This window comes from Microcaecilia unicolor, unplaced genomic scaffold (assembly GCF_901765095.1).
Source record: "Microcaecilia unicolor unplaced genomic scaffold, aMicUni1.1, whole genome shotgun sequence".
NCBI classification, from domain to species: domain Eukaryota; kingdom Metazoa; phylum Chordata; class Amphibia; order Gymnophiona; family Siphonopidae; genus Microcaecilia; species Microcaecilia unicolor.
In genome coordinates this window covers 61,892-86,392 of record NW_021963157.1, presented here as the reverse complement: position 1 = coordinate 86,392, position 24,501 = coordinate 61,892, and the positions used below count along the sequence as shown (strand labels likewise).

Genomic DNA, 24,501 nt, shown 5'->3' with positions numbered 1-24,501 from the left:
ATATTTGAAAAGTATAAATTTGCTGACAAACATTTTCTCCTTTCCTCTCCCTGGTTCCGAAGTCATTTGCCTGATTGCCGCAGCTGTCTGCGGCAGTTTGGGGGGGATCTCTCCCTCCCTGTGGGAGCTAATTCCCCTCTCCCTGACTCCGAGGTTGCCGGTTATCGCTTCACCTGGTTATTTCCCAGTTGGTCGGCCACCTTGTGCAGATTGCTGCAATTGTCTGCGGGGGTCGGGGGCGATCTCTCCCTTGCTGCGGAGGCACTGTTTTTTTATTCCTGGTTTCCTGGCTTCGAAGACCATCAGTGTTGCCCTCGGTTTCCATTTGGGCAGCAATTCCACCTGGCTGTACCAGCCTCCTCCTCCAACGTGGCTTTCAGATAAGGTTGCGGTCTTGCAGTTGATCGGTGGGATCACACCATTGCACTGTTCCGCTGGTTCAGTGTCGGGTAATTCTGTGCTCGTTTTGAGGCTTGCAGTCTTGCCTTCTGTGTCGGTTATGAGTGAACCCGGTCTGTGGTCTCGGAGCTCACTGGCTCTGTGCCAGCTATCTGGCAGCCATCTTTTATCTTTTAAAGATAAAGCAAAATCAAAATACCTAAATAGAGTCCAGAAAGTCATAAACTCCAAAATAAATAGTGGAAACACTATCAAGGCCATAAATACCTAGAATATTCAAGTAGCCAGCTACACAGCTATAATTGTAGACTGGACAATCTGGACTGGAAAACCTTAAAAACTACTGATAATGCCCCATGCTTTGTAAAGCTGACATCAATCAGCTTTATCATGGAAAATTGGTGGACAGGGTCTGCTCCATATTAGACAGAAAGGAACAAAAAGGACTGAATGACATCTAGACCAGCCATAAAAAATATTAACTGAAATGTGCAGATCACAGTTAGGTGACAGAGAAGAAAAATGAGTACAGAACTGAAATGGAAACTGATTTGGCTAAGTGGAAAAACAATCCATGGACAACACATTAGAGAAACTGATAGCATGCATAGCACCAGAAATCAGCAATGGCTGTGGCTTGGTACCCTCAAGAAGAATATGGAAGAACTCATTTTTGCAGCTAAGGAACACGCTTTACAACCTAACTTCATGAAAGTGAATGTTCAACATCTTTGAACAAATAGCAAATGAAATGAAAAAGATGAAACAATCACTTGCATAGTGGATGCAGTAAAATTGCCCAAACTGACTACAACCAATGTCACAACAGGGTAGCCACAATGATCCACTGGAGCTTGTGCAGGAAGTATTACTAAGGTCAACAAATACTGGTATAACCACCACGTAGTAAAAGTCATAGAAAATGAAAAAAATTCAAGATTTTCTAGGGCTTTCAAATTCAAACAGACCAACAAATGGAACATAACACACCCAATATCACAGAAATCAAAATGATATTCATCGACATTGCAGTACCACGAAACATGAGAATTAAAAGACACAAGAATTAAAGTAGAATTGGTAAAACTAACAAAATACTGAGATCTGACAATAAAAATAGCAACACTCTGAAGAAAGCCATGTCGGGTTACCCCTTTTGTTGTAGGAGTCTTAGGCAGTGTTACACCAAGGATCGACAAATTTCTACAAAACCTTGAAATTTCAGCTTTCGACAACAATGAACAGTTTTGCTGGGTTCAAGACAAATCTTTGTTTTGTTATGCACCATGTATAATATTATTATTATTGAGTGAACAATGAAAAATCAATTATGCTATAAAATATAAGCTGTACTGGTTTGGAAATAACGTAGACAAAATGCTGTCACTCTAGCTACCCAATGGACTGCACCAAAAACATGTAAGGGACAAATACTATATAATTGGGGATGGAGGACTGCCAAAGTAACTTTTGGAGTTTTTTTCAACAACTTTAAACATCAAGTTAGGTGATCCAAGGAGCCACTGAGAACTTCCTGGCAAATACACCCCTATCTAAGGTTACACATGAAGAGTTCAATAAATTACAGCTTATTACAGCTACAGAAATATTAAAGGTGATTAAAGGAAGTAGGTTGTATAAGGCACCAGACCCTGAGGGTCTCAATGCACAATTCTATACAATGCTGCAAGGTTATGTATGGAGGAGTAGCCCAATGGTTAATGTAACAGACTGAGATCCTGGGAAACTGAGTTCAATTCCCACTGTAGCTCCTTGTAACCCTGGGCAAGTCACTTAATCCACCACCGCCCAAGGTATAAAAACAAATTGCGAGCCCACTAGGGACACAAAAAGTACATGCATATAATGTGTACAGTGCTGCATATGTCCAGTAGCACTATAGAAATTATATGTATATACCATGTATGTACATAGGTATGTCTTCCATTGGAGGCTTAGTGTAGTGGGTTATTAGAAAATAAAGAGCTCCTTGTGCATATTATTGAAGCTATCATGGCCATCCACAAACCAGGAAAGGACCCCTTGTTTACAGAAGCTTACCACCCCATAAAACTCAGATGTTAAAATCTTAGGTGCACTGCTGGCAGACAGGCTTGTTCCTACCTTATGGCCTTATACATAAAGACCAGGTGGGATTCATATGGAGGAGACAAGTAGAACTTAATGCTCAAAAATGGTCAACAGAAGAGTGGCCTAATGATCAGTGCAGCGGGATGTACACCTAGGGAACCGGATTCGATTCCTGTTGCTACCTTACGGTCAGCAGTGGGTTCAGATCCTGAAGAACCAGGTTCAATTCCCTCTGCAGCTCCATGTGACCCTGGGCAAGTTACTTAGCCCTCCACTGGCCCAGGTACAATATATAACTTAGATTGTGCGCCTATTACGGACAGTGCAAAGTACCTATAATAGAAGTTGTAAACCGCATAGTCGCCTCAGGGAATACTTGCGGACTATCAAGTGCTGAAAATAAAATTAATTAAATATTAGCAGCAATGGAATACTGTGCAGAACAGAACATGCCAGACCTGTTGGTCAGCCATCCGTAAAACCTTTCCACCAGAAAGCTTTTTTTTTTTTTTTTTTAAATCGCATCTGATAAATGATTGCTCATGATGGAGCTGCAACCCTGGTGATAGGGCAGCCAGGACGCTTGTGTGAACAAACCACATAGAAAAGAAAACTGAAAGCTTTGCAGAAAGTATTTCACTGTCTATTTGAGGGGGATGGCACAAACTTTACTGTGTGTTTGGTAGACACACAGAGACTAAGGGGAAGAAGTTATCAACATGGGCTACTGTTAAGATGTGCTATTTTACAGTAATTAGGTATCTGCATAAAATGGGACTTGTCCTGAAACAGCACAAATTAGTGGTAAAATAGCATGCCTTAACAGTACCCATATTGATAACGATTCCCTTAAGTGATACACATGCATACAAACAGTCCATGTAAGATGTTTACCACCCTCATTGTTGATTTAATTGAGTGTGACTACTGGGCAGACTGGATGAACCATTCAAGCCTTCAATCTGCCGTCACCTACTATGTTACCTGATCCATGCCTTCTAACAAATGATTGCCCAATATCCAAACTGAACTTTGAAACAATTCACATTTCCTATGCAATTAAAGACTTCAGTTTTACAAGAGCTTACCTTTTGTGCATTCTTGGTCACCCATTATAGGTGCATAAAAACACTGAGAAATACAAATTGCCCAAAACCAAAAGTTGATGTAAACTGGAAACATGACTGGTTAAGAAGAAGTGAACTGAAACCTAAGGATGAACAGATTGGTCGCTGTATAGCAGGACAGTGAATTACAGACGAGATGGCTCACAGCTGGCATTGAAAAAAAAAACTGGGAAAACAGATGAATGCAGATTTTGTTAGGAAAAGCTGGGACTGATTACTCATTTCCCTGCTGGCTGCAGACTTCTGATGGGAGAAAATTTCTGTACAGGAAGACAGACATAAGGTGGAACCTCTCGTCCACTAGAACCACTGCAAACACTATAACATCACTAAAAGAAAAGCACTGGAATCATGAGCATGACAGAATTTTGGAGATGATGTTATAATCACATGGGATACTCCCATTCCAACCAATAAAAAGCCTGATGCAAAAATGGGCATAGTGGTAAAGGAGAAAAAAAAACAAGAAAGCCATTGATATTAGAGGAGTCAGCACCAAGTGATTTCTCTATATCTCATATGGTGAGAGAAAGGATCCTCAATTACCAAGAAATGCAGTCAGACCAAGAAAACGCAGCAAAAAGACACAAACAGTTTTCATGCTGAGCACCACGAGTCTGATTAGAAGCAATTTCCAAGCACAGCTTAATAAAAACATAAGAAAAAAAAGAGTTGCTATACTGGATCAGACCGAGGATCCATCTAGTACAGTATCCTGTTTCCTTCAGAGGCCAGTCCAGGTCACAAGTATCTAGCAGAGTCACAAAGTAGCAACATTCATTCATTTATTCAGATTTATTAACCACCTTTATGAAGAGAGTCACCCAAGGCAATATACATTCTACTTAACCTTAGGGATAAAACTGTAGCTTTACCCAGGTCTACGTTAGTAATGGCTTATGGATTTTTCCTCCAGGAATTTGTACAAACCTATTTTTAAACCAGCTGGATGAAGGGGGGGGGGGGAAGAAGAGACATATGCCGGATAGAAGGGGAACAGAGAATGCAGATGCTGGATGGAATTGAGGAGAGAGAAGGGCCGAATGGAAAGGGGTGCGAGAGGGGGCAGACGCTGGATGTAAAGAGGGGAGAGAGAGGGCAGACGCTGGATGTAAATAAGAGAGGGGGCAGACGCTGGATGTAAAGAGGGGAGAGGGGGGCAGACGCTGGATGTAAAGAGGGGAGAGGGGGGCAGACGCTGGATGTAAAGAGGGGAGAGGGGGCAGACGCTGGATGTAAAGAGGGGAGAGGGGACACACGCTGGATGGAAAGGTGAGAGGGGGCAGACGCTGGATGGAAAGGTGAGAGGGGGCAGACGCTGGATGGAAAGGTGAGAGGGGACACACGCTGGATGGAAAGGGGGGGGGTAGAGAGAGGGGGGCAGATGATGGCGAGACTTAAGAAGAGATCAAGGAAAGAAGAAACAAGAAATTGGGACCAACACAATTAGAAAAAGTAAATGGCCAGACAACAAAGGTAGGAAAAAATGAATTTTATTTTTAGTTTAGGATAAAGTAGTGTGGTAGCTCTGTTAATAAATACAGAAAATGGAAATAAGGTGATATCTTTATTGGACTAATTTTAATACATTTGAGACCAAACCCTCCTTTCTCATGTCAGAACAGAATATCATAACAGCAGTATACTGACCTGACGTAAGGAAAGATATTTTGGCCTCTGAAAGCTAATTGAAAAATGTATTTAGTCCAATAAAAAGGTATCATATTTTCCATTTTTTGTTTTATTTGTATTTGTTCACCTATAGTATAGTGGTTGAAATTTGTCAGTTTTGAAATTTGTATCTGCTGTTTTATATTTGCACAGTACAGGGGGACATGCATCACTTTCTCTGGAGTTGCACTGTGACTTTTTGGGAGTTCAGTTTAATATCTGCCTACATATTTTTGTATGTAGGAAAATACTATGGTGGGGGGTTCAAAGGTAGGGAAAGATGCTGGATGTCGTGGAAGGGGCATGACTATGGGAGAGAAAGGTAAGGAGAGATGCTGGAGCTGGGGGCAGAGCTTGGCCCCCCCAAACAAAAAGACAATCCGCTGCCTCTCTGTTTGAAAATATAAGTGAGATTAAATAAAAATGCCACCAACAATAAAGAACGACAACATGGGTGCAGCAGCTCATAACAGATGTGTTTTATGAGTCAGCTCAATTACAGTTTTTCTTAGAGGGTAAGGGACTCTCTGTGGCATCCTCCAGTGTGGCCTACTAGTTTAGGTCATAACTATAGTTGGAAATAGGTTATCTGCTCTCTTTCCTTTCCACCCCTCCCCCCCTTAGAAATTACTGTTTCCATTTTCGCATAGAAGTTGTCCTTGACTCACCCCCTCCTTTTTTTATGTGGACTATATTTTGTAATACGTTTCTTTTCACCCATAGGCTAATGATGTTGATTAGCTTCTATAATACTTCTAAAAATTACTGTTTCAAAGTTTTCTTTGAATTATAACATTATAAATGCAAAAAAAAAAAATAAAAAAAAAAAGAATTGAGGTTTATTACTGTGATTATTTGAACAAAATTAAGCTGGAGCCACTGCCCTTCTTTAGCCTTAACACTCTTCATAATTTGTAGCCAGTAGCATACATAATAGAACGGCAGTTTTACATAAATATTAAAGCAGTGGCAATACTAGTGATCCTTGGTATGTTTGTAGGGATCGAATTAGACAAAGTACTCTGTGCAGCAAAAATGCTAGGGGGGAAAAGCATCTGAATTTAGCTCCTCCATCAGGTACCCAGACCAGTCATATCTTAAGAGACAGGATCGCTTCTCGGCCTTTTGGCTAAAATCAATTGTAGTAAGAGACAGGAGCAATGCCCTTATATGGCAGGCTAACCCCACCCAGGACAGGGCACCACCATTTTTCAAGATGGCAACACAGGAGGCAGGAACAAGTGGGCATCACTCCTGCCTCTTAAGGTATGATAGAGAAGGCATTGGATGGGTGATTGCCACTAGGCACCGAGACTTTGATTTTTTTTTTTTTTTTTTTTTTGGGGGGGGGGGGGGGTGAGTTGGAGGGTAGTGTCGCTAGACACAAAGACTGGGTTTTCTTTGAGGCGTTTGGGGGGGGGGGATAAAAGTACCTACACAAGGGGATCAGGTGGATGGGGAAGTGCCTATACACACCAGGGTTGAATTTATTTTACTTGTGGGGGTCAAAGGTTTCTGAAGAGCAGGTGGATGGGTTCAGGACATTGGAGGCCAATGCAGCAAAGGTATCCAGGGTAGGGTGGTCGGGTTGGGAGGAGAAGTAAGGGTAACGGCAGACACCCACTCCTCTCAACCAACCTTTCTACACTGCCTCAGACCTAGTGAAATTTTTCTACATTACCTACACAGCCAACTTATTTTAATTATTATTTTTTTTTTTTTTTTACTCTGCATGGCACAGAATGGCTAAACTCCACATTTGCATTCATTTTAATGCAGTGTGTGGTCAGCATTTCTGCATGAGTTAACACCCATGTTGAAACCCTTCATGCACTGCTAACCTGCAATAAACCATTGTTAAACCCATAGTTACTGCGAGGGAAGCCTTCTGTACCAACCCCACAGAGAGTCAAGGAGACCTGGTCAAACAACAAGGAGAGTTCTTTCCTATGATACAGTGTGTCTACCAGCAAATTCTCATCTTCCTCTGGAGACAGCTCATACCCTAAGAGGCAACCCCTTTTGTCTATATTCCCCTTGTTCCATACATCCTCCAGTGAGGACAGAAAAAGGATTAAGGCCCAACTGGAATTTGAGCCCCCATGAGGTACTCTGGCTCTTTTAGAGGCATTGACTTGGACTCTACTGGGCCCTTGGCACAAAGACTGCCATGCAGCTCCAAAGGTGCTCCTTTATGGCCAAGGCCCAACTCTGGAACTCTTCCAGTGCCCTCCTGAAATATTCAGGGAGGGCCAACACTACCACTTGTGGCCCTAGGTCCCAAAAGGGCTTACCCTGGCCCCATCCCTAGGTGATACCTGATTAGAGCTCAATTTCCAACACTATGTTGATGTACTGTCCACACTTCTCGAAGCCGCTAGAGGTCTGCTTCTTAAACACTGACAATGTTAATTCCAAACGACTCAATGTTAAAAAGAAATTCCAATCCCACTCTGTACACCCATGCCAGTGTAAAAAAAAAAAAAAAAACTCAATGAAAAATCTGATGAGTTCTCTAAAGGGTGAAAGAAACAAAAAGGGATCAATGTGAAAACACATTATTCAAAGCTAAAACGTACAGTACTTACGAACCCACAGAAAAACAGCAACTGTTCAGCTCCAGAGAAAAGGAGTAATCTCCTGTAGGACTGCAGTTTGATATCACAGATCTAAACAATAGATCTCATACCTTACTACAGTCAACACTACCTTAACGTCAGACCCCATTTGAACACCAGCCTGGCGCCTTTTCCAGGCTCTTATTGATTTCCAACTCCTCTCTTATGTTACAACAAGATTTTCCATAATTTTTGCTAAATACAGCAATAGCTGATACAAAAGGATTAATCAAACTTGGACTTTTACAGCACTGGAGCCGTAACTGGTTCCTTTTATCTGATGGGGCAGTTTTCAAACCACCTCACTAGTCAACACAACAATTCATTGTTAATTTTCAAAACATTTGAAGAAACTGGTGTCTTACCTGGAGAGGGGATTCCCACTGAAGTCTGCAATCTCCAGTGACTTACAAAATTTGATGCTTTCTGGGATTTCTGGAATGTCTGCAGAGGAAGGAAAAACAATTAAATCACTTCCAGAGAAGAGAGACAGGTAGCAGAAGAAGCTTATAGCACAGAGCAAGGAACCAGATGAGAGTGGAAAAGTGAGGCCTTGAGTATAGAATGAGAACCGGGGGGGGGGGGGGGGGGGGGGTCGAGGAGTCCACAAAACAGAATGAGAATTTGGCATATGGGCATAAAAGTATAAAATCTGACAAACTGAGTTGGACTAGGTATTCAAGGTCATCAAGCTCAATATCCTGTTTCCAATAGTAGCCAAGCCAGGTCACAAGTACCTGGCAGGATCTCAAAAGGCAGACAGAAACCATGCTGTATATTCCAAGGGATAGGCTGTGGTTTTCCAAAGTTCACATCAATAGTAGTTTTATATGAACCTTTCTTCCAGGAAATGGTCTGAACTTTTTTTTTCTTAATTTAGCTATACTAACATCTTCACTACATCCTCCAACAATGAATTCTAGACCTTGATTATGCATTGAATTAAAAAATATTTTCTTGAACTTTTTTAATTTTATTGAATTATCATTACAACAATCAAATAATCATACTTTACAGAAAATCAATAATACCAATATATATCCTTACTCTACCATACAGGAGGAATGAAGGAAAGAAAATCACAGGAAAGAGAAGGAAATGATTAAACTACTAAATTCTTCTGAAAAGGAAAAAACACAAAGCACTATGCTAACAACTGAGCGAAAACAGGTCCCTGTGCCAATTAGGAGAAATTACCTTTAAGAAAAGATATAAACAGAATGGAGGCAGTGCAGAAGGCGACTGCTAAAACGATCAGTGATCTGTCATAAAGCATATGGAGACAGGCTTAAAGATCCCAACATGTATACTATGGAAGAAAAGCAGGAGATGAGAGATATTATAGAGACATTTAAATACTTCAGTGGCATAAAGCACAGGAGGCAAGTCTATTTCAACTGAACAGAAGCTCTAGAATGAGGCGGCATAGGACGAAGGCGAAAGGGGATCAATTCAGGAGTAATCAGAGGAAATACTTCTTTATGGAAAGAGTGGTAAATTCATGGAACAGCCTCCCAATAGAGGTGATGGCGATAAAGACTGTATCTGAACTCAAGAAAACATGGGCCAAGTACAAAGGAGAGGAGAGATAGTAAACCCATCCAACGCCTTCTCTATCATACCTTATGATTATTGAGGTAACAATAGAAACAAAAATTTTTGAGTGGTGAGTTTTATGAGGAAAGGTCCTAGCTCTGCTCTGTATCCACTGTTGGGGGAGGGTCAGGGGGTTCCATGGATGCAGACTATTTGGGGGTCCATGGCATAATGGAGGATGAAGAGTGCACCCCTTATACTTCCCATAGCCCTCAAAGTGGCCTTTAGCCACAAAAGCCTGCACTGCTACCCTCACTGAAGTTATTGAGAATGGGTAGGGGTGGGGCAGGGATGTTGGAGTAGGGGTGCATCAGGTGGCAGGCTTTTCCCTAATGCCCACCCAAAATTGCCTTTTGGCTATGCCATTGATCTAAACAATGAAATGAGGCAGCTAGTTCTGATCCAAATCTCAATGCTAGAGTCACAATCAAAGCAGCTAGCACCAGGGGTGGCACCAAAAATGTCTGTGCTAGTTGCAGGCACTACTGTGGTCAGCTACTCTTCAGTGTGACATTGTAGAGGAGCTCCTACTGGTGACAGTGCAAGGAGGGACAAATAAAATATGTGTAACGGTATGCACTCTGAAATTTATTTTTACTTATTACGTTCCTCTGTTCATACGAATCTGACTGATACTGACAAGCAATGGCACAGGCAAATTATTATAAAAATAAAGGTTACATTATTTAAAAACAAGAAGTGAAGCCATAGATAAAAACAGAGGTAATCAGAATGTGTGACGTAAGCACCAATGTTAGGAAGCTCAGACAAATACAAAACACACTTCTCTATGTTATTTTGAGATCATTTGTCTTTAGAGTAAATACACACTTTCCCTGCAGGCCTTGACTTTTATGCCTCCTAAATTAACCACTAGCAATAACAGAGCTGAGCAAATGACCTGATTGTGAAGGAGTGTCTTCCCCCTCCTCCTCGGGCTGCTGAAGGTCTAGAGGTATCAAGTTTGCAAGAGAACTCTGAAGTTTCCCAGCAGTGCAGTCAGTGGCAGAGACCAGCAGAGGGTACAAGCTGAGCACAAATGGCTAGAAATGTAAGGAGGGGTGACAAAAATTTCTTCAGGTATATTAGTGAAAGGAGAATGACTAAAAAGGGAATTGTGAGACTAAAAGATACTGCGAACCGCTATGTAGATAGTGATGAAGAAAAAGCAAATTTGCTAAATAGATACTTTTGTTCTGTTTTCACAGAAGAAAATCCTGGAGCAGGACCGCGATGGACTGGAAAAAGTACAAATGAAAATGGAGTGGGTACAGCATCATTTACAGAAGACAGTGTGTATGAACAACTTATAAAGCTAAAGGTGGGCAAAGCCATGGGACCGGACGGGATCCACCCCAGGATATTAAGCGAGCTCAGAGAGGTTCTGGCGGGTCCTCTTAAAGATTTGTTTAATAAATCCTTGGAGATGGGAGAGGTTCCGAGGGACTGGAGAATGGCAGAGGTGGTCCCTCTTCACAAAAGTGGTGATAGGGAAGTAGCTGGAAACTACAGGCCGGTAAGCCTCACTTCAGTTATTGGAAAAGTAATGGAAGCGATGCTGAAGGAAAGGATAATGAATTTCCTGGAAGCCAATAAATTGCAAGATCCCAGACAACATTGTTTTACCAAAGGGAAATCGTGCCAAACGAATCTCTTTTAATTTTTTGATTGGGTGATAGGAGAACTGAATCAGGGACGAGCTATGGACGTAATCTACTTAGATTTCAGCAAAGCTTCTGACACGGTTCCCCACAGGAGGCTTTTAAATAAACTGGATGTGATGACTGTATAATGGATTTGTTAGAATGGCTTAATATTGGAGAAATGTACACGGCTGTGGAAATTGTTTTTTAATGAAGCATTTATGCTTTTTGTTTGTCATCAATAAAAAACATTTAAACATAAATAAACTGGATGGGCTGAAGATAGGACCTAAAGTGGTGAACTGGATTAGGAACTGGTTGACAGACAGACGCCAGAGGGTGGTGGTAAATGGAGTTAGCTCGGAGGAGGGAAAGGTGAGTAGTGGAGTGCCTCAAGGATCGGTGCTGGGGCCGATTCTGTTCAATATATTTGTGAGTGACCTTGCCGAAGGGTTAGAAGGTAAAGTTTGCCTATTTGCGGATGATACTAAGATCTGTAACAGAGTGGACACCCGGGAGGGAGTGGAAAACATGAAAAAGGATCTGAAGAAGCTAGAACAATGGTCTAAGGTCTGGCAATTAAAATTCAATGCCAAGAAATGCAAAGTGATGCACTTAGGGAATAGAAATCCACGGGAGACATATGTGTTAGGTGGTGAGAGATGATAGGTACGGACGGGGAGAGGGATCTTGGGGTGATAGTATCTGAGGATTTGAAGGCGACGAAACAGTGTGACAAGGTGGTGGCTGTATCTAGAAAGTTGTTGGGCTGTATAGAGAGTGGTATGACCAGCAGAAGAAAGGGAGTGTTGATGCCCCTGTATAAGTCATTGGTGAGGCCCCATCTGGAGTATTGTGTTCAGTTTTGGAGGCCGTATCTTGCTAAGGATGTAAAAAGAATCGAAGCGGTGCAAAGAAAAGCTACGAGAATGGTATGGGATTTGCGTTACAAGACGTATGAGGAGAGACTTGCTGACCTGAACATGTATACTCTGGAGGAAAGGAGAAACAGGGGTGATATGATACAGACGTTCAAATATTTGAAAGGTATTAATCCGCAAACGAACCTTTTCTGGAGATACAAAGGCGGTAGAACAAGAGGACATGAAATGAGATTGAAGGGGGACAGACTCAAGAAAAATGTCAGGAAGTATTTCTTCACGGAGTGGTGGATGCTTGGAATGCCCTCCCGCGGGAGGTGGTGGAGATGAAAATGGTAACGGAATTCAAACATGCGTGGGATAAACATAAAGGAATCCTGTTCAGAAGGAATGGATCCTCAGGAGCTTAACCGAGATTGGACAGCAGAGCCGGTAGTGGGAGGCGGGGATGGAGGTTGGGAGGCGGGGATGGAGGTTGGGAGGCGGGGATAGTGCTGGGCAGACTTATACGGTCTGTGCCAGAGCCAGTGGTGGGAGGCGGGACTGGAGGTTGGGAGGCAGGGATAGTGCTGGGCAGACTTATACGGTCTGTGCCAGAGCCGGTGGTAGGAGGCGGGGATAGTGCTGGGCAGACTTATACGGTCTGTGCCAGAGCCGGTGGTTGGGAGGCGGGGCTGGTGGTTGGGAGGCGGGGATAGTGCTGGGCAGACTTATACGGTCTGTGCCCTGAAGAGCATAGGTACAAATCAAAGTAGGGTATACACAAAAAGTAGCACACATGAGTTGTCTTGTTGGGCAGACTGGATGGACCGTGCAGGTCTTTTTCTGCCATCATCTATGTTACTATGTAGATGCACTGAAAAGTAGCAGCTAGGCTCTGATGAAGTGATCAGATAACTTTGATCTCCCAGAGATGTCTCTTTTATAGAGTTCTGATAGAGGCCCTACCTCTGAAAATAAGGTACATAGGGCTAAATGCACTAATCAATTGTTACAGCCCTTCCCTTACCGATTCCCTTAGCGAATCGGTAAGGAACGGGCATGCATCAAGGAATAGGAATGCAAATGAGCTGCTCCTTCTAGCTCACTTGCATTCTCTATTCCATCGTTAAACAGTCGGCCAATCGGCCGGTCGTGCATGTGCAGAGCAGCCAAGCGTTATGCTGGCTGCTCTGCGCATGCCAAATACGCCTACCTGTGCCGCCCGAAGACGCCGCACTGCTCACCCCCCTCCGATGCGGCTCAATCCAGCAGAGGTGCAGTTGAGGACACCCATTCAAACAAACCGCCCATTTTGGCCGTCTTTCCCCCCTTGCAATAATAAAAACATCTTTTCTGGCAGTGCTTCACTCAGCTGAGAGACCAGGAAGTCTCTGAGCCAATCACAACGCGTTTAGCTAAATGCGTTGTGATTGGCTCAGAGACATCCTGGTATCTGAGCTGAGTGAAGCACTGCCAGAAAAGCCGTTTTTTTATTATTCCGGGGTTGAATGATGTCCAAAAGAGAACCTGCAGCATCGGAGCCAGTTTGATTTTTTTTTTTTTTTTTTTTAATATATAGTAAAGAACGTCCATAAAGAACGCGCCTGACGAGCACTTGGCCGTTCCCCCCCCCCCCCCCCAATTTTTTTTTAAACATTTTAATAACTTTTCTAATCCCATGCAGCCCCAACGAGAGATACAGACCTCTCGTTAGATTTTCCAGCATTTAGGCAATCAGAAAGCGAATGCTACATACCTGTAGAAGGTATTCTCCGAGGACAGCAGGCTGATTGTTCTCACTGATGGGTGACGTCCACGGCAGCCCCTCCAATCGGAATCTTCACTAGCAAAAGCCTTTGCTAGCCCTCGCGCGCCGATGCGCATGCGCGGCCGTCTTCCCGCCCGAAACCGGCTTGAGCCGGCCAGTCTCATATGTAGCAAGACAAAGAGAAGGGAAGACACAACTCCAAAGGGGAGGCGGGCGGGTTTGTGAGAACAATCAGCCTGCTGTCCTCGGAGAATACCTTCTACAGCTATGTAGCATTCGCTTTCTCCGAGGACAAGCAGGCTGCTTGTTCTCACTGATGGGGTATCCCTAGCCCCCAGGCTCACTCAAAACAACCACCATGGTCAATTGGGCCTCGCAACGGCGAGGACATAACTGAGATTGACCTAAAAAATTTACCAACTAACTGAGAGTGCAGCCTGGAACAGAACAAATAGGGCCCTCGGGGGGTGGAGTTGGATCCTAAAGCCCAAACAGGTTCTGAAGAACTGACTGCCCGAACCGACTGTCGCGTCGGGTATCCTGCTGCAGGCAGTAATGAGATGTGAATGTGTGGACAGATGACCACGTCGCAGCTTTGCAAATTTCTTCAATAGAGGCTGACTTCAAGTGGGCTACCGACGCTGCCATGGCTCTAACATTATGAGCCGTGACATGACCCTCAAGAGCCAGCCCAGTCTGGGCGTAAGTGAAGGAAATGCAATCTGCTAGCCAATTGGATATGGTGCGTTTCCCCACAGCCACTCCCCTCCTATTGGGATCAAAAGAAACAAACAATTGGGCGGACTGTCTGTTGGACTGTGTCCGCTCCAGATAGAAGGCCAATGCTCTCTTGCAGTCCAATGTGTGCAGCTGACGTTCAGCAGGGCAGGAATGAGAACGGGGAAAGAATATTGGCAAGACAATTGACTGGTTCAGATGGAACTCCGACACAACCTTTGGCAAGAACTTAGGGTGAGTGCGGAGGACTACTCTGTTATGATGAAATTTAGTGTAAGGGGCCTGGGCTACCAGGGCCTGAAGCTCACTGACTCTACGAGCTGAAGTAACTGCCACCAAGAAAATGACCTTCCAGGTCAAGTACTTCAGATGGCAGGAATCCAGTGGCTCAAAAGGAGGTTTCATCAGCTGGGTGAGAACGACATTGAGATCCCATGACACTGTAGGAGGCTTGACAGGGGGCTTTGACAAAAGCAAACCTCTCATGAAGCGAACAACTAAAGGCTGTCCTGAGATCGGCTTACCTTCCACACGGTAATGGTATGCACTGATTGCACTAAGGTGAACTCTTACAGAGTTGGTCTTGAGACCAGACTCAGACAAGTGCAGAAGGTATTCAAGCAGGGTCTGTGTAGGACAAGAGCGAGGATCTAGGGCCTTGCTGTCACACCAGACGGCAAACCTCCTCCATAGAAAGAAGTAACTCCTCTTAGTGGAATCTTTCCTGGAAGCAAGCAAGATATGGGAGACACCTCTGACAGACCCAAAGAGGCAAAGTCTACGCTCTCAACATCCAGGCCGTGAGAGCCAGAGACCGGAGGTTGGGATGCAGAAGCGCCCCTTCGTCCTGTGTGATGAGGGTCGGAAAACACTCCAATCTCCACGGTTCTTCGGAGGACAACTCCAGAAGAAGAGGGAACCAGATCTGACGCGGCCAAAAAGGAGCAATCAGAATCATTGTTGCCTCGGTCTTGCTTGAGTTTCAACAAAGTCTTCCCCACCAGAGGTATGGGAGGATAAGCATACAGCAGACCCTCCCCCCAATCCAGGAGGAAGGCATCCGATGCCAGTCTGCCGTGGACCTGAAGCCTGGAACAGAACTGAGGGACTTTGTGGTTGGCTCGAAATGCGAAGAGATCCACCAAGGGGGTGCCCCACGCTTGGAAGATCTGGCGCACCACTCGGGAGTTGAGCGACCACTCGTGAGGTTGCATAATCCTGCTCAGTCTGTCGGCCAGACTGTTGTTTACGCCTGCCAGATATGTGGCTTGGAGCACCATGCCGTGACGGCGAGCCCAGAGCCACATGCTGACGGCTTCCTGACACAGGGGGCGAGATCCGGTGCCCCCCTGCTTGTTGATGTAATACATGGCAACCTGGTTGTCTGTCTGAATTTGGATAACTTGGTGGGACAGCCGATCTCTGAAGGCCTTCAGAGCGTTCCAGATCGCTCGTAACTCCAGAAGATTGATCTGCAGATCTCGTTCCTGGAGGGACCAGCTTCCTTGGGTGTGAAGCCCATCGACATGAGCTCCCCACCCCAGGAGAGACGCATCCGTGGTCAGCACTTTTTGTGGCTGAGGAATTTGGAAAGGACGTCCCAGAGTCAAATTGGACCAAATCGTCCACCAATACAGGGATTCGAGAAAACTCGTGGACAGGTGGATCACGTCTTCTAGATCCCCAGCAGCCTGAAACCACTGGGAAGCTAGGGTCCATTGAGCAGATCTCATGTGAAGGCGGGCCATGGGAGTCACATGAACTGTGGAGGCCATGTGGCCCAGCAATCTCAACATCTGCCGAGCTGTGATCTGCTGTGACGCTCGCACCCGCGAGACGAGGGACAACAAGTTGTTGGCTCTCGCCTCTGGGAGATAGGCGCGAGCCGTCTGGGAATCCAGCAGAGCTCCTATGAACTCGAGTTTCTGCACTGGGAGAAGATGGGACTTTGGATAATTTATCACAAACCCCAGTAGCTCCAGGAGGCGAACAGTCATCTGCATGGACTGCAGGGCTCCTGCCTCGGATGTGCTCTTTACCAGCCAATCGTCGAGATATGGGAACACGTGCACCCCCAGCCTGCGAAGTGCTGCTGCTACTACAGCCAAGCACTTTGTGAACACCCTGGGCGCAGAGGCGAGCCCAAAGGGTAGCACACAGTACTGGAAGTGACGCGTGCCCAGCTGAAATCGCAGATACTGTCTGTGAGCTGGCAGTATCGGGATGTGTGTGTAGGCATCCTTCAAGTCCAGAGAGTATAGCCAATCGTTTTCCTGAATCATGGGAAGAAGGGTGCCCAGGGAAAGCATCCTGAACTTTTCTCTGACCAGGTATTTGTTCAGGGCCCTTAGGTCTAGGATGGGACGCATCCCCCCTGTTTTCTTTTCCACAAGGAAGTACCTGGAATAGAATCCCAGCCCTTCTTGCCCGGATGGCACGGGCTCGACCGCATTGGCGCTGAGAAGGGCGGAGAGTTCCTCTGCAAGTACCTGCTTGTGCTGGAAGCTGTAAGACTGAGCTCCCGGTGGGCAATTTGGAGGTTCTGAAGCCAAATTGAGGGTGTATCCTTGCCGGACTATTTGGAGAACCCACTGATCGGAGGTTATGAGAGGCCACCTTTGGTGAAAAGCTTTCAACCTCCCTCCGACTGGCAGGTCGCCCGGCACTGACACTTGGATGTCGGCTATGCTCTGCTGGAGCCAGTCAAAAGCTCGTCCCTTGCTTTTGCTGGGGAGCCGAGGGGCCTTGCTGAGGCGCACGCTGCTGACGAGAGCGAGCGCGCTGGGGCTTAGCCTGGGCCGCAGGCTGTCGAGAAGGAGGATTGTACCTACACTTGCCAGAAGAGTAGGGAACAGTCTTCCTTCCCCTGAAAAATCTTCTACCTGTAGAGGTAGAGGCTGAAGGCTGCCGGCGGGAGAACTTGTCGAATGCGGTGTCCCGCTGGTGGAGCTGCTCTACCACCTGTTCAACTTTCTCTCCAAAAATATTATCCGCACGGCAAGGCGAGTCCGCAATCCGCTGCTGGATCCTATTCTCCAGGTCGGAGGCACGCAGCCATGAGAGCCTGCGCATCACCACACCTTGAGCAGCGGCCCTGGACGCAACATCAAAGGTGTCATACACCCCTCTGGCCAGGAATTTTCTGCACGCCTTCAGCTGCCTGACCACCTCCTGAAATGGCTTGGCTTGCTCAGGGGGGAGCGCATCCACCAAGCCCGCCAACTGCCGCACATTGTTCCGCATGTGTATGCTCGTGTAGAGCTGGTAAGACTGAATTTTGGCCACGAGCATAGAAGAATGGTAGGCCTTCCTCCCAAAGGAGTCCAAGGTTCTAGAGTCCTTGCCCGGGGGCGCCGAAGCATGTTCCCTAGAACTCTTGGCCTTCTTTAGGGCCAAATCCACAACTCCAGAATCGTGAGGCAACTGAGTGCGCATCAGCTCTGGGTCCCCATGGATCCGGTACTGGGACTCGATCTTCTTGGGAATGTGGGGGTTAGTTAAAGGCTTGGTCCAGTTCGCCAGCAATGTCTTTTTTAGGACATGGTGCATGGGTACAGTGGACGCTTCCTTAGGTGGAGAAGGATAGTCCAGGAGCTCAAACATTTCAGCCCTGGGCTCGTCCTCCACAACCACCAGGAAGGGGATGGCCGTAGACATCTCCCGGACAAAGGAAGCAAAAGACAGACTCTCGGGAGGAGAAAGCTGTCTCTCAGGAGAGGGAGTGGGATCGGAAGGGAGACCTTCAGACTCCTCGTCAGAGAAATATCTGGGGTCTTCTTCCTCTTCCCACGAGGCCTCACCCTCGGTGTCAGACACAAGTTCACGGACCTGTGTCTGCAACCTCGCCCGACTCGACTCTGTGGCACCACGTCCACGATGAGGGCGTCGAGAGGTAGACTCCCTCGCCCACATCGGCGAAGCTCCCTCCGCCGACGTAGTCGGGGAGCCCTCCTGGGAGGCGGCGGCAGCCGGTACCGCACGCGGCACCGACGCCGGAGACCTCACCTCGGGCGATGGGCCAGCCGGCGCCACGCTCGACGGTACCGGTGGCGCAAGCACCGCCGGTACCAGAGGGTTAGGGCGCAACAGCTCTCCCAGAATCTCTGGGAGAACGGCCCGGAGGCTCTCGTTCAGAGCGGCTGCAGAGAAAGGCATGGAGGTCGATGCAGGCGTCGACATCAGAACCTGTTCCGGGCGTGGAGGCTGTTCCGGGCTGTCCAGAGTGGAGCGCATCGACACCTCCTGAACAGAGGATGAGCGGTCCTCTCGGTGCCGATGCCTGCTGGGTGCCGACTCCCTCGGCGACCCAGAGCTCTCGGTGCCGACACGGGAAGGGGACCGATGACGATGCTTCTTCGCCTTCTTGGAACGAAACATGTCACCGGAGCTTCCCGGCACCGACGAGGAGGACGTAGAATCCAGCCGTCGCTTCCTCGGGGCCGAGACCAAAGAAGGTCGGTCTCGGGGGGGCTGTACCGCAGGAGCCCTCAGGGTACGGGGAGACCCACCCGAAGGCTCACCGCCACCAGCAGGGGAATGGACAGCTCTCACCTGCACTCCAGACGAAGCACCACCGTCCGACGACATCAGCAGACGAGGTCCCGGTACCACCGACGTCGATACCCCCAGTGCCGATGCCGACGAAGAGCCCGAGAACAAAATGTTCCACTGGGCTAACCTCGCTACCTGAGTCCGCCTTTGTAAAAGGGAACACAGACTACAGGCCTGAGGGCGGTGCCCAGCCCCCAGACACTGAAGACACGACGTGTGCCTGTCAGTGAGCGAGATTACCCGGGCGCACTGGGTGCACTTCTTGAAGCCGCTGGAAGGCTTCGATGTCATGGGCGGAAAAATCACGCCGGCGAGATCAAAAGTCGAAATGGCGAAATTTGTCACCAGAAAAATAGCGAGAAGGAAATTTCGACCGGGGCCTAAGTAAGGCCTACCCCGACGACGAAAGAAAACTTACCGGGGCGAAAAAAAAACTCTAAGTACAGGAAGGGAAAGACCAAAAGAGGTCTATCCGAAACAATTTTCAAAGTTTCTCACGGAAACGAGTCGAAAACGACGCGCGAGGTCGACTTTTCGGGGCACGAATGGCAAAACACAACCGTACCGAGCGCGGAGAAAAGAAGACTGGCCGGCTCAAGCCGGTTTCGGGCGGGAAGACGGCCGCGCATGCGCGGTGCGCATCGGCGCGCGAGGGCTAGCAAAGGCTTTTGCTAGTAAAGATTCCGATTGGAGGGGCTGCCGTGGACGTCACCCAAGCAGCCTGCTTGTCCTCGGAGAAAAGGTTTTTGCATCTCATTACAATGGGGTTTCTACACAATTTGCTCATCTGCATTCCGTTTTCGTTAGCTGCTACTGTTGTCGGAAAGAAGTCTTTAGTGCATGCCAGGGTTTACTACTTGCTCGTTAATGGCTCTAAGGGCTCGTTAAGTTTATTGCATCTGGCTCAGTCACTTATTTCAGAACAGAATATCTATTTTGAGGGCCAGATGCACTAAACTTAACGAGCCATTAATGAGCAAGTAGTAAACCCTGGCAGGCACTAAAGGCTTCTCCCAGCCATTTTCCGATCACAGTAGCAGCTAACGAAAATAGAATGAAGAAGAGCAAATTAGTATTATAATGTGTAGAAACCGTATTGTAATAAGATGCACTACCGTTTTCCAATTGCAACCGTGGAAAATCTAACGAGAGGTCTGTACCTCTCATTGGGGCGACGCGGGATTGAAAAACTTCTATAAATGTAACAAAAAAAAAATCGGGGGGAAAAACCATCCAAGTGCTCGTCAGGGACATCCTTTATGGACGTCCTTCACTCAAAAAAAACCAAAAAAAAAACACCCTTAAGTCTTAGAGCTGGTTATTATTTGTCTTGTTTAATACTATTGCGTTTAAAATTGTGTTCCTGTAGAGACTAATGGGCAGCGAGAGATGGTCCAGGAGGAAGTACCGGAGCCAAAATTGTTTGATTTTTAATCCGGGCTAATTTTTTTGTTCTCTGAAACTTCAGATGCTCTGGTTGCATACCACAAATGTGCCTGCACGTTTCCGCCAGATAATAAAAAGGAGTTTTCATGATTTCTAGAGACACCAAAGGCAAATAGCGTTTAGCGCTCCACTTCAAAAAAACCGTCCTTTTTGGACGTCCTCCCCCCCCCCCCCCCCCCCCCCCAAAATAATAAAAACATCCTTTTTGGACATCCTTCACTAAGCTGAGAGGCCTGAAAGTCTCTAAGCCAATCACAGTGCGTTTAGCTCAGCTAAACGCGTTGTGATTGGCTCAGAGACTTCCAGGTCTCTCAGCTGAGTGAAGGACGTCCAAAAAGGACGTTTTTATTTTTATTATTTGGAGAGGGGGAGGACATCCAAAAATGACGTCTTTTTGGATGGACGTCCTCAACTGCACTCTCCTGCTAGGATCGAGCCGCATCAGAGCCTTCCTGCAGCAGGCCGTGGACGGGGTGAGCGGTGCAGCATCTTCCTTTCGGGCGGCACAGAGGCGTACTTGGCATGCGCAGACCAGCCAGCATAACGCTTGGCTGCTCTGCGCATGCTCGACCTGCCGACTGTTTAACGATGGAATAGAGAATGCAAGAGAGCTACAACGAGCAGCTCATTTGCATTCCTTTTCCTTGATGCATGCCCGTTCCTTACCAATTCGCTAAGGGAATCGGTAAGGGAAGGGCTTTAACGAGTCTTTAGTGCATCTTCCCCAAGTCTGTCAACTGCTAGGTACTCCTCTGAACATATCAAAAGTGACTTCATGGCTCTGGGAGAGAGGATGAAGCAGACAGGTGGCACAGGTAGTATTCTTGTGGATCCTCCCTATTGAGGGTAAAGGCCAAGGCAGAGAAGCTCAATAAAATTAGAAACCTACAAACCACACAAAATACTGTTGCCCGTTTTGTTTGGGCTCCACAATATTCAAAGGCTTCTCCCCTGCTTCTAAAATTACACTGGCTTCCATCGAAGGCCAGAATCACTTTTAAATTATGTGTATTTGTATTCCAAATTCTATTTGGCATGTTTCCTTCACACATGCAAAACCTCACAGAACTACCCAAATGAAACTCACTCACTAAATTCCAGAAATTGCCTCTCTTCACTTTCCCTGTTGTAAAAAAATTATCTACAAAACAAAACATAATGCAAGCTTTTCCTATAAAAGTACCAAGAAATGGACCTCATTACCCAAGTATATAAGACTTATAGCAGATTATATGTCATTTTGTAGAATGCAGAAAACGTTTCTGATGACTGCCTCATCAATAACCCACTGCAACTCTTTCATTGTCAATTGATGTTATCTTAATGTACGCCTCAAACGCATAACCAATAATTCTTGTATTACTTACGATGTTTATCTCTGACCTTTGTCCAGCATTACTATTATCTTACATTGTTAAACTAACTATAATTGTTTGTAAGCCACATTGAACCCAAACCCGCTTGGGATAATATGGGGTATAAATGTCAAATAAATAAATCCTGGAGATGAATATGTGGCTTTGAGAAAGGTGTCAAAAGCATTTTGGCTGCAGAAAAAAAAAAACGGCAGACCAACACATGTTGTAAGTAGTAGCAAAGGCTTTAATTCAACCTAAAACTTATGTCTCTATTAGAAACAAAACCTATCCTCTAGAAAATTAAATTCAAAGCTTAATGAACAAAATGTAAATGCAAGACCAAAAGTCAGTGCTCTCTACAACGTGTTTTGAAAGAAACCCAAATAGGCAGACTGCATATATAAATAAGAACAATAGCCCTGAAGCAATTCTTTTGAAAGTCTCTATCCAATCGTTTATTATGTTGGGGCTCTCATATTTCAAATAATAAATTATTTATTAGATCTATTTATGTGTTTGTTGTTTAACAACTTTGAATGTTTACTACTTGATCAGTATAAATTGTTTTTAATGGAAGTTCATTGATACAGGGTGGGCACAACATATACTTTTGATTTTGATGACATCATTGATGCATCATTGAAACGCATGGATTATTAATTAAAATGGCTGCAGGAACACAAAGCATTCTTTGTGTTTTCAGCACTTTTTTGACACATCTTACAGAGGTTTTTATATTTTGGAGGTGGGCAAGTCTGATTCTTTTAATCTTGACCTTCAGTTCTGTAATTAAACATTTTTAAAACAATGGGTCCCGTCGGGCAAAACCACGATTTTACAAGTCCTTAAAATGGTTGCATGAACATTTAAATTTATGCCGTTTAAAAATAATAAATTCTGATTATTTGTGCTTTGGAGTTTGAGAGTACAAAATTGATTTTTGAAAGTTAGTGAACTTTGACCTACTGCTACTGCATATAAGCTTTAGTGAATTAAGCTTGTGTAATTCTACTGGATATTTCCTTGTGGATTTCATGCAGAACTGAGTAATGCTTGACGACTGCTCTTCAGATTAATTTTGGAGATTACTGATTCTTGTCTTTAGCAATGTAACTTTATGACTTGGCTAGAGACTCTTCTGTTTGCATTGCAGATCTTCTGCCTCTTGTTTTTCTTTATTCTTCTTAACATAGTAACATAGTAAATGTCGGCAGATAAAGACCTGAACGGTCCATCCAGTCTGCCCAACAAGATAAACTCATTTTACATGATATGTGATACTTTATATGTACACCGGAGTTTGATTTGTCCCTGCCTTGGTCAGGGAACAGACCATAAAAGTCTGCCTAGCACTGTTCCTGTACTAAAAGGTCTGAAGTTAACATCGAAGCCCCTTAAAATTTACACTCCAGCCCACCCATATCTATTGAGCCACAATCAGTCCACGCAAAATTGGTTTTACTCTCCAATTACCAGCGTCACCACCCAATCTCCACTAAGATTCTATAGATCCATTCCTTCTAAACAGGATTCCTTTGCGTTTATCCCACACATGTTTGAATTCCATTACCATTTTCATCTCCACCACCTCCCGCGGGAGGGCATTCCACGTATCTACCACACTTTCCGTGAAAATGTACTTCCTGACATTACTCCTGAGTCTGCCCCCCCTTCAACCTCAATTCATGTCCTTTAGTTCTACCACCTTCCCAGCTCAGGAAAAGGTTTCTATCACCTCCCGTCTCCCTGACTCCCACTGGTTGTTACCAGTGTTTCAGCCCAGGGCAGCCAGAAGTCTGTGGGTGCCACTGCTGCTGTCCCTCTCTGCATGTCAGATACAGACTTTCCACACTAGGGGGCCACAAACACCTATAACTCTGCTTAGCTTAGCCTGTTTTTCTCAGCATTATACTTTGTAATTCTAATACTATGTAAGCCGCATTGAACCTGCTATGAGTGGGAAAGTGTGGGGTACAAATGTAACAAATAAATAAATAAATATGGACATGACTTGTATGCGTTATTTCATGATCTGTATTTGTCAGTGTTCTTTTTGCTGTTATAATAATTTTTACAAAATCATTTTAATACCTTTAATGGGACTTGATATACCGCCTGTGTGGGGTTTTTTTTTTTTTTTTTTAAACTGTATTCAAAGCGGATTACACAGTATATAGAGGCACTTATTTGTACCTGGAGCAATGGAGGGTTAAGTAACTTGCCCATAGTCTCAAGGAGCTGCAGTGGGAATCCAACCCAGTTTCTCAGAATCAAAAAAGGGTGATGTCTGGAAAGCAGCATATACCAATCTCAAAGTATGGGAAATAAGGTTTTAGATCTTAAGGCTGTGATAGAAGAGGCTGATTTGGATTTAATGGCTATCACAGAGACACGGTTCACAGAGAACCATGACTGGGGTATAGTTATACTGGGCTATAATCTGTTCAGAAAAGACAGTGTAGGAAGAAAGGGACTGACATTACATGTTAAAGAGAACTTTACAGCCACACAACTGTAGGACCTACAGGAAGAGAGAGCCACTGTGGGTCAATCTAGAAAGAGGGAATGGCAAATGTATTTATACTGTATGAAATACAGGCCTCCTTCACATACAGAAGTGGTCAGATTTAAT

At 45.4% G+C, this 24,501-nt stretch overlaps 1 protein-coding gene across 1 annotated transcript in view; it reads right to left on the bottom strand.

Moving 5' to 3' along the window:
• LOC115459020 (protein scribble homolog) overlaps positions 1-24,501 on the bottom strand; it is a gene marked incomplete at its 5' end in the record, with an annotated part of 124,562 nt that overhangs the window by 69,146 nt on the left and 30,915 nt on the right. The window contains one exon of the mRNA XM_030188880.1: positions 8,272-8,350. Within this exon, the coding sequence (XP_030044740.1) occupies positions 8,272-8,350 (79 nt within the window). The remainder of the gene's footprint in view (positions 1-8,271; positions 8,351-24,501) is intronic.